Genomic DNA, 10,464 nt, shown 5'->3' with positions numbered 1-10,464 from the left:
TCCTCTTGAAAACGGAGAAATGATATGGCAGGACGTGCACATTGGAACAGCTCGTAAGAGTTGTACAGCATAATCTGTACATTGTGCATGGCCAGCGCTTTTGTACCAAATCTTCGTTTTAGTAGGGAAATTATAGCCAAGTGTTGCTCTTATTCACCCTAGCGATGCCCATTGTGACGAATATTGCTGCTTTTGGCTGGACCAAATCGACCAGCAAATAGCTGCAAACATGGACAGAGGGGGGCAACAAAACCCCTCTGGACCGCAAGGCAAAATTGGTGGCTGTCAGGAACAGCCGACATCCTGCCCCGATCACCGTGTCTACAGACATGGTGACCGGTATTACAGACGTCATAAGTAAATTCGCTGCTATTGGCTTGTCTGAATTGATGAGCCAATAGCAGCGATAATAAACTGGGGGTGTGTGGGGGGGACGTAACCCTTCTGGTCCATGGGGCAGGATGGATGGCTGTCAGGAACAGCCGCTGTCTTACCCCGATCAGTGAACAGCCGCCGTCTTACCCTGACCGGTGTTGGAAAGTCACTACTCGCCGCACCGTTCTATAACAACGCTCGTTGGGAATAGGCTATACAATCTTTATTTATTTTTTAAGCAATTTAGACAAATAAGGGCTTATTTTTTGCAAGACGAGATGCACTGTAAAAAAAACTTAATTTTAGTGGGTTTTTAGCTTATTGAAGCAATTTTATTAACTTTTTACGTGTGGAGGAAAATAAAATCATCAATTCTTGTTTTGGATTTTTAGCATTTTTTGGGGGGGTGTTCACTGTAGCATAACAATAATATATTATCTTTATTCTACGGATCACTACGATTACGGTGATACCTCATTTATATAGTTTTATTTTTATTTGTCCAATTTTATTGAAGGAAAACTAGAATAGAAAAAATTGCATTTGTTTTAGTATTGCCATTTTTATAGTGGCATAATTATAGTATTTTTTAGTTGACGGAGCTGGTTGTAAGCTTATTTTTTGCGTGACAAGTTGCTCTTTTTATTGGTATCATTTTGGTGCTTGTAACTTTTTCGGATCACTTTTTAGAACATTTTTTGTAAAGCAATTTGATAAAAAGTTTTAATTTTTGGCAAGTTTTTGGGTTTTTTTTTTTTACCACGTTCACCGAGCTGGTCCAATTATGATTAGGATTTATTGTACAGATTGTTACGGACGCAGCGATACCAAATAAGTGGGTTTTTTTTCGTGATTTAGTGTTTTTTATACTTTATTACTTGTGTAAAGGGAAATGTGGAGTTTGGGGGGACTTTCACTTTCTTTTATTATTTATTTTTATTGTAAAAAACGTTTATTTATTTATTTTTACTTTTTTTTTACAGGTAATGACATCTAAGCTTGAACAAGTGATCTTCTGATCACTTGTTCAAGCTATTTTACAGGTTACACAGTGCAATACAGATGTATTGCACTGTGTAATGTAAGACACTGAGCATGCTGCGCATGCCCAGTGTCTTACAGCCGGGTCCTGCCAGGAGGCAGGGACCCGGCTTCCGGAGGTAGATCTCGCAGCCCCGGGCACCGGCAGTCCCGGGGCTGCGATCGGAGCAGCGGACCCCCCCGGTAAGCGCCGCGGGGGGGTCCGATTCAACTTCTATTAGATTTAAATGCCTCTGACACGCCGCGGTCAGCGCGACCGCAGCGTGTTAGGGGTTAACACCCGCGATCGGAGAAATCTCCGATCGCGGGTGTTAGAGGCAGGTGTCGGCTATAATATATAGCCGACACCCGCAGCTTCTGGCGCCGGCTCCGTTCAGGAGCCGGCGCCAGAAGCTTGACGTAATAATACTGCATTTTGCGGGAACGCACCTCCCGCCATGCAGTACTATTACGTCAAATGTCGGGAAGGGGTTAAGGAGTAGTGACATAGATCCCCACATCACTATTGTCTAGATGATGAATATGGTCTCGTCATTGTATCATGTATCACCTTTACGAGTTCCATCTGGCTATCATTTTAGCTTCAATTCTTCTCTAAGTAGTAGCGTCTATGACATGTTGTGTATATTCTATAATAAAATTTGACCTTTTTCATGATATATGGGTCATTACTTTGTGTATTGTTGGTTTTTGGTTGAAACAGTATAAGAGTTTATCTGTGTCCAGGAAAAGGAGATGGAGGTCTGGCACGGGTTATATACATTACAGGGGGACTCCACAGGATGACACCTCTTTTGACTCACATTCCCATCACAGCCTTTTGGGCACCTCATTTCAAAACCATCAGAGTAAATGTGAGGGGTGATACCAGAGCGCCCATGGGCTGTTGCTTCACAGGCTGTTACAGTACAGAGGGGCTCTGGAAAAAACCCAGGGCCTTTCTGGCTATTAACATAATTTTTAAAATTGATTTTAGAAGGAAAGGGTAACAAATAAAACACAATTACCACAGTTACAGTCCTGGAACTAAGAGTATGTAACCCTGGCTTATCATGCTTGATTTCAATTGTGGATTTCCAACATTTCCCAAGTGACTCACATGTTTTCCCACAAAAGGATGATGCTGTGGAAAACGTGTGAATAAGCCCCGTCAGCCTCCGTTTTCCAGAACCGTAATTTAAGGTTGGATAAACCTGAGAACAATCCAGAGTTTAGTGGCAGCGGGCTTTACACCAATCCAATGGACACTTGGCGTCATGAATGATAAGCTAGAATCTGCCTTGGGAGCTTTCACTAATATGCTTTCCTAACCTGCAATATAATGCAGAAAGTGAACTGCAAGTAAAGATGAATTTACAAGCAGAATATCTTTAGCAGAAAACTGCCCCATTGTCCTGAGGAACACAACCTCACTTCGATTTAAGTTTCAGCAATAAATCTGGCAAAAATAAATCAAAACAAAAAAAGAAACTGAAAGGGAATCTGTCACTTCTACAATGTTACACAATCCCCAATATATTACCTTATTCTGTATTTTTATTGTGGTTGTTCCAAAATTCACTTCTACTCCTCCTCTCCATTCACTAAGATGAAGTCATGGAGGTGGGAGGCTGCTCTTTCATTAGACCACCACTCATTGCTGACAGCACTCTCTCCCTGTCCTAAAGTCTTGTGTAAGCACCTGTGATTTGGACACTAGCCGTGTGCACATGCGCAGGACTGGGAAAGTTTACTGTTGGAACTGAGAGGTGTTGTCAGGAACCAGAGAACCTCTGAGGTGGCCTTGACTGCATGGATGGGCTCCCCAATCTCCATACTTTATGTTGGGGAAGTGAGAGGAGGATTCAATGTTGATTTTGGAACAATGATGCAACACATAAGAACAACAACAATTGGACACTATTAACACACAGAATGAGCTACTATTTGTGATTTGAGTGGCATTGGTGAGGTGACAGGACCCCTTTAATGATGGGATGGTAGGATCTTTTATAACATACTATTGCAAGTGTAGCAACATTTATACGACGAGGTAAACTGGTCCAAAACTCCAAGTAAGCATAAATGGGTTACTTTATTTATGGGATTTTACACTAGAAACCGTCATCACCTGTCTCTTATAACCAAGGTTTTTGGACAGCAATTGGAAAAGCCTAGAGAGCAGGGACTCCAGCAGTAAACCGTTTTCAGGATCGAATGACTCCATGACACCTCGCCGCCCCCTGTGACTAGATCCCAAAAAGAGCTCATGATTGCAGGCAGAAACCCGCAACAATTTTGCACTTTTGTCAGTCTATGTGCATCTCTGCAGTAGTATTTTCAGAGGACAACAATTAAAAAAGGTGCTAAAATTCCAAAATATATTGAAAGAAAAATTAAATTAAAAAAAAAATTACAAGTGATCCCATTATTTAGTGTGCAGAACAGCAGCCACTTAACACTCACTACAAGGAGTGTTACAGCAAAAAAACAAAAAGGTAGGAATCACCAGAGATGGTGCAGGTACAGTCGCGGTTACACGTGATATGAAACAATGATTCTTTGTTATGAATATCACAGTTCTCCAATGTCACCATTTTTGACTTGTAATGAACTGAGCACCAAACCACAGGCATCTCCTGTCTTACAAAGTGCTAACTTCTTAGCTTGGGTCTGGCAGACTCGTAAAGGTGGGCCCATTCTTCCAAGGGTCTCTTCGGCAAGGTCATCCTATTAAGAATTTAAAGGGTTTTTGGGCGAGAGAAAGCCTGTACCTGGTTACCAGAAGCCAGAGTGAAGAAGTGGCTTATTGCAGAAGATCTGCTTAGTACAGCCGATAGCAGTAAGAGCTGAATGTTAAACAGTTCATCCAGGAACTGAAAGCCGATATTTTGCAGCAACAGGTAGAAGCATCTCCTCTGTACTTGATATACGACTTTGATCCCCTCATTTTCTGTCAACCAGTTCACCCTTCTTCATGAATAGGAATTTACTTTAACACAGTCATGGGGTTCAGTCTCTTGATTGGTAGAACAGGATATATCCTGACTCTGAGTTTTTGGAAATGTCTGATGTTAAACCGTAGAACTCTTCAATGGCTTGGGCATCAATTTTCTGCAGTTTAAAGGGAAAAATTAAAAAGGCATTATAATGTAAAATATTACATGATCTGCAAAATGACTAAGAATAGGGGATGGCCACTTATACAAAACTTTACCACAGTGAGTATAAGGTCACCCATATTGTACTTACAATGGTAAAGTCTTTTAGTAGCTGCTGTTTGCCACTGATCACACTCCCAAGGCAGCAGGACTTGGGATTTCCTGTGACGGTCTGTGTCCTGCTGGCTTCCGGCAGTGATTGTAAGGTAATGTGGATGGAAAGTTGTGCTAATATCCTTAGCATGCCCCTCCAGCCACTGACATTGGACTGGTCATCATTGAGAGTGTAGTATACAGTAATGATACCGACACTGGACTTCACAGGAAGTCAGAGTCCTTCTGTGTGAGGTGAATATCGGCTACTGCTAAATTTTTCCATGGTAAATACAATTTGGGTAACCCTAAAGGATGTGTCCTGATGCGCTTTCCAACCCATCTATCATTTTAGAAAGGAATTCAGTTTTGGAATATTCATTTTATTTGTATTTATTTATACGATCTATTTTCTCAGCGCACCCATGGATTTCATTTGTTGTACGACGCAGTGTATGTGAGCACTGATAGCGGTAACCTAATGGTCCCACTAATATCTGTATACACAGTCCTCGCAGCATGCCTCTCTACCCCCTCTGCAGCAGATTTTCTGGCAACCTAAGCTCCTGTATTCAGGAACAAATCACTCAAAGGGATTTTAATGACATTTTTTTTTCAGGTCCTGGCTATGTGTACAAACCTCGGCCTGCTGATGGCGGCAGAGACCATTAAATTCTGCACCTGAACTGCGCCCAGAGCCGGTCGAGATTTTATGGAAGGCTGACCGGAAATTTGGTTGTGCAACTGAAAACATGGTGGCGTTTATAGAAATTATGTGTTATTATGAGGAATCTAATATCAGAAGTAGATGTGATGGTAGATTCCTCCTGCCGCCTCTGCCTTAATCTGTAATTTAATAATCCTGGACCCTATTCTAACTTGTTAGAAACCTAAATTTTAGCAATATGTAAATTAACTTCAGAGGCTACAGGGACGAGTACTAGCCTGGTCAGGCACTCAGAGCTAAGCCTAGTACACGCCCCAATAGCCCCTGCAGTTAATTTACATATTACACCTGACCATGGCTGTTAGTTGCAACACCACGCACTACCCAAAGTTGGGACGAGGCTGTTATTTGAAGAAAGCAGCCATGTTTTTCAAACCTGGACATCCCAGGGAATGGGATCAGGAGCAGAAACATTTTTTTACTAAACTTCACACTGGCACAGGTCACCAGCACTCAATACACATTATTGTCTTTTTCCCCAGTTTCCAAAGGAGAATGCATGGATGGCAGTAAGCGTAACGCCCAGTCAATGAGTGAGAGAAAGCGCTGTATGGAAATAATAAAGAACCAGAGATTTGGAGAATGGGATTAATTCATCCCAAAAAATTCTAGAAAAAGCAAATCAACCAACCAACCTCTACAATGTCGTCATCAAACAGCAGCCAGAATCCATGACTCTTCACAATGGTGATGTAGTGTCCACGGTTTGGGCCACTGTGGGAAAATGGGAATTGTGAAAAGTTATTTGCTTGGTTTTCCTGGGAACATCTGAAGATTGTAATGAGGATGGAACAAGGGCTAATGGTGACCCCCTGCAAATGTCCTAGATCTAGGATTATAGAATAATAGACATTTACCCACCTGCCACAGTGAACAACAACCGCTACAAGGTCATACATTCGGTCAGGGTTAGTGGCATCCCCGGAAGTGTTGAAGAGCCGCAGTTCAAGTGGAAACACCACGCGGTAGGAAAGTTTGGTATATCGGTGCAGCTGGTCCATGTATTTAAACCTTTTCAAGTGCAGGGCTAATATCATAGGCAACTTCTTCACTCTCATCCTGTCAACAGATTTAACATACTTAGCAAGTCCTTCACCGGATTACTTAGTCCCTAGTCATTGAACTAGGGAAGTTCAATGACATGTAAAACCGGAATAGAAATGAAAATCAGAATCTAATCCTCCTGAAGCACAAAGTACAAGTGCTGTACTGTAATAGGCTGCCGGCTGTGAAGCAGTGCACAACACAAGGATGACACAACGTGAAGTATCTACCGGCTACCAATACAAATATAATCAGACTAATATATATAGATGAGATGAAGGGTCAGCTATTACACATGCATGAGAACAGGTAGCCCTTTACTACCAACTTCCAATGGACTCAGCAGGTGGAAAGTCCAGGTACACCCCAGATGTTTATACACTCTAGACCCCAAATATGTAACTTCACCCTTCACATTAGTAGCAAAAGTAAAAAATGGGAACTGAGAAGGCAAACTTCATCAAAAAATCTGCTTGGGTATCACAGACGCACTCCTTCATATTAAGTGCAGCAAGAAACCTGCTCCACCTGCAGAATCATCAACGATTGAGAAAGGGACCACAATAGGCGATCCCAGTATTCAGACTATCACCAATCACATTGTTATCCCTTATCCTGTGGGTTGGGGATAACAAAACTTTTTAAACCCTTCACGACTGCCATAAGGCTATATTCATTCTATTTGCACATGATTGCAGGTAGCACGTGAATAGAAGTCATGGCAGGCCACAGAACCGGAGATATTCACTGTTAAAGGAAATCTACCATTTGACTTTATGCATTAGGAACCAAATATACCTTGATAATGATGTAGGTACACTCATGTAGGCACACATCTTGTTTAATCCTTGAAATGAGCGGTTTTTGAGCTCGGTAGCTCCTGTGGCTGCACCCGGTGCTCTCCTCACCCCAATTATGCACTGCTTCAGCAATGTCCTACACAGCAGAAGTCGAGAATATGTCATCACTGTGTTATCCCTGATTGTAAACAATTGCTGCACCATCCCCAGCTGCTGTGTATCAGTCATCCAGCCCAGGTTGAATAGTCCTGTTTGGACAGTTCAGGAAGCGCCTGTGTATGTGAAAGTAATGTGTTTATGTAGGGCATCCGGCTTCCAAGTTCCTGAATTTTATAATTGTTTTTTGAACATAACAATGCAAAATGGTAGTTGGGAGGCCCAATGCCAACCTTATTGCAGACCCTTTCCCCCCTTCTCACTTCACTCCTTCAAAGTTTGGCACTCTTAGATTTCAAAATAGATTGCAAACTAATCCTTCTCCATTGTTACCCCTTTTTCATAGGACATTTCCTCCAGGACTAGAATCAAGGGACTTCTGATGGTGGGTGAAGAAGGGTATTAACCATTTGTGGAACCTGATGTCCGGAGGTAAACCGCTGTCTCATAATAAGGTTGTAACCAAAAAGGAGGTTTCTCCCTAAGAATTTTTCCGACTTAACCAATTATTACAATTTGTGCAAGCAATCCCACGATGCATCTCCTCAAACTCCCGCATGCATTTGATAAAAATCTGTATAAATGACCCATTCGGCAGAGGAATGATCTCTCTGCTATACTCTATTTTCAATCCTCCCCCATCGGATATCAAGTCATGTTTTATAGAACAGTGGGAGTCTAACTTGGGTTTCCAGTTCTCCCTTCAAAGGTGGAGACTGCTGGACAACTCAAGCGAAAAGCAGCCAGCAAGTTAACATAATTAAATTAGGATACTCCACAGAATGTACTATGCTCCTGCACGTCTTGCCAATATTTATCCCCACCTACCCAACCTTTGCTTCCAAGGCTGCAATGCCCTGGGCGACATGGCCCATATATGATGGCGCTGCCCCATAGTCGCCCCCCTTTGGACCGGGTAAAAACCCTCATCCGCTCTGTTAGGTAACGCAACACCTGTAACCTTCTAGGCGATAAACCAGCAAAGGTTAAAGACAGAGCCCATCGCTTAGTCCAATTTATAGCTTTAGCGACTAGAATTCACATAGCAGCTAAATGGAAATCTCCGGACCTATCCTTTACCGCGGTTAAGAACAATGTTTTCATTGCTAATCCCGCTGCGTGAGGCACACCTTGCCCGTTTTCCTATGTTTTTCAAACAAAAAACTAAAAACAAAATGGTAGATTTCCTTTAAAGAGGACCTGTCACCCATAAAAAGGCACTAGGAGCTGCTTACTTAAGTGAGCAGCACCTAGTGCTACAACTAATGCAGCAGTGTTACACTGCTAGCGTTATCGGAAACCTCCGTTAACGCTAGCAGACACAGCCGTGATGTACACTAGAAACACCAGACCGCTCTAAAAGTAAGCAGCTCCTAGTGCCATTTTTACAGGTGACAGGTCCTCTTTAAGTTACCGTATATATACTCGAGTATAAGCCAACCCAAGTATAAGCCAAGGCCCCTAATTTTATCACAAAAACCTGGTAAAACCTATATGTTTTTTACTCGAGTATAAGCCGAGTTTGGCGTTTCTGCAAATTTTTTGTGCTGAAAAACTAGGCTTATACTCGAGTATATATGGCATACGATACCGAAAGCTCCAAAGATATAACCATTTGAAGTTTACCTCCTGCAGCAAAATGGAGAAGGAGCTGCAGGGAGACAGCGCTACCAGTTTCCAAAAGTACATGCACCCTCTGCATGTGTAGCTGAACATGGGGAAGCCGGTGGTTTGGCATTGTATATATCTTTAAGTAGCAAAATTGAAGAAACCTCTACCAAACTATGTTAACCAAAAAAAAAAAAAAATTATAGGGAAAAAAATGACAAAGAAGTGTATTTTCGTCAAATTTTTAGTCATGTGACTGCTAAAAAATATCTAATTAATAAAACAATCCTACTGAGTTAAAGACTCACGTTTCAAGAAAAAAAAAAAATACCAAAAAGTAAAAAATTGTTATATATAAAGAAGTTCCAAAGATATTGTCACTTAAAGGGAACCTGGAACATTTGCACATCCACATAAGTCACCTTTTATCTTATATTGCCTGGCATCAGAGGGGGGCGTGTCCTGCTCAGCCGGCCCCTCCCATTTAATACCCCCCATGCCTTATGCCTCCTAACTGACCACAGTTCATGTCATGTGGCCAGAGTGACATCATCTCAGGTCTTTTAGCTTCTTAATAATATACAAACAGTATCCCATTCATATATCAGACCACATGAAGTCTCAGCAGCCTCCATGGACTTCTACTCCTCTCCATCCTCCATGGAGGCTGCTGTGATTTCATGTGATAACATATATGGTGTACAGTTTGCTATTCTTAGACGGCTGAAGGACCTGCGATGACATCACTAGTCACATGTCATGAATGTAACACAAAGCACCTTGAAAAAAAAATTGAAACAATATTTCCCACCTGTACATAGAGCTTTATATGTCTGTAGTTGACTATTAGCAGACGGTCCCCAAGTACAAGGAGGCTGAGCAGTGATTTGAAGAGAAACAGAGCTGTCAGTCAGAATAATGGGGCATGGTTCACTGGTATCTCTGACTTTTCTCCGCTCTCAGGAGAGTCAGAAAATCTAATTTGCATATCAGAAAAATGGCTGTAAGTAAGGTACAGATCCTTACTGGCAGCTATTTTTTGGTAATATAGGGAGGACTTGTAACCCTTTATCAGCAGGCATTGTTTTCCGGGTGGTGGGGGGGACAAAATCTGGTGACAGGTTTTCTTTAAAGAAGAGCAAAACACAACTCCAAAATTTGACCTGGGCATTGAGTCACCAATGACTCTTGGTCATGGAAGGGTAAAGTATGCTTCACTTGCATGGGAGCATTGAGGCTGCTGCAGATAGTTGTCTTACAACCAGACAGAGGACTGTAAAGAGGGGGGTTAGCACATAGCAGAACTTCTAAGACACGGAGGGAAGATACCAATGTACATAAAACGTTCAGTTATTTATTGTCAATAAAGCTATTAAAGTAAAACATGAATATTTTAGTCCAGAATATTGAGAACAGTTTTTTCCCCCTGGTTTTTAAGTGTTAGAGCAAAGACCCAGACTTATCTTGACAAAAGGTATCT

The 10,464-nt window shown here is 41.9% G+C and overlaps 1 protein-coding gene across 2 annotated transcripts in view; it reads right to left on the bottom strand.

Moving 5' to 3' along the window:
• Nucleotides 1-3,471: 3,471 nt before the first annotated feature.
• Nucleotides 3,472-10,464, bottom strand: part of LOC140077901 (ubiquitin carboxyl-terminal hydrolase 12-like) — a 44,955-nt gene continuing 37,962 nt past the window's right edge. The window contains exons 7-10 of one of the 2 annotated variants that reach the window (XM_072125503.1): nt 7,219-7,356; nt 6,238-6,435; nt 6,012-6,090; nt 3,472-4,509 (exon numbers count right to left, since the gene is read on the bottom strand). In XM_072125503.1, the coding sequence (XP_071981604.1) occupies nt 4,408-4,509; nt 6,012-6,090; nt 6,238-6,435; nt 7,219-7,356 (517 nt within the window). In that variant the 3' untranslated portion in view covers nt 3,472-4,407. The remainder of the gene's footprint in view (nt 4,510-6,011; nt 6,091-6,237; nt 6,436-7,218; nt 7,357-10,464) is intronic. The other variant, XM_072125504.1, reaches the window with a different exon arrangement.

The sequence above is a fragment of the Engystomops pustulosus genome, chromosome 9 (genome assembly GCF_040894005.1).
Source record: "Engystomops pustulosus chromosome 9, aEngPut4.maternal, whole genome shotgun sequence".
In the NCBI taxonomy this organism is placed as follows: Eukaryota; Metazoa; Chordata; class Amphibia; order Anura; family Leptodactylidae; genus Engystomops; species Engystomops pustulosus.
The sequence above is the reverse complement of the archived record's forward strand: the minus strand, read 5'-3'. Positions and strand labels throughout refer to the sequence as shown.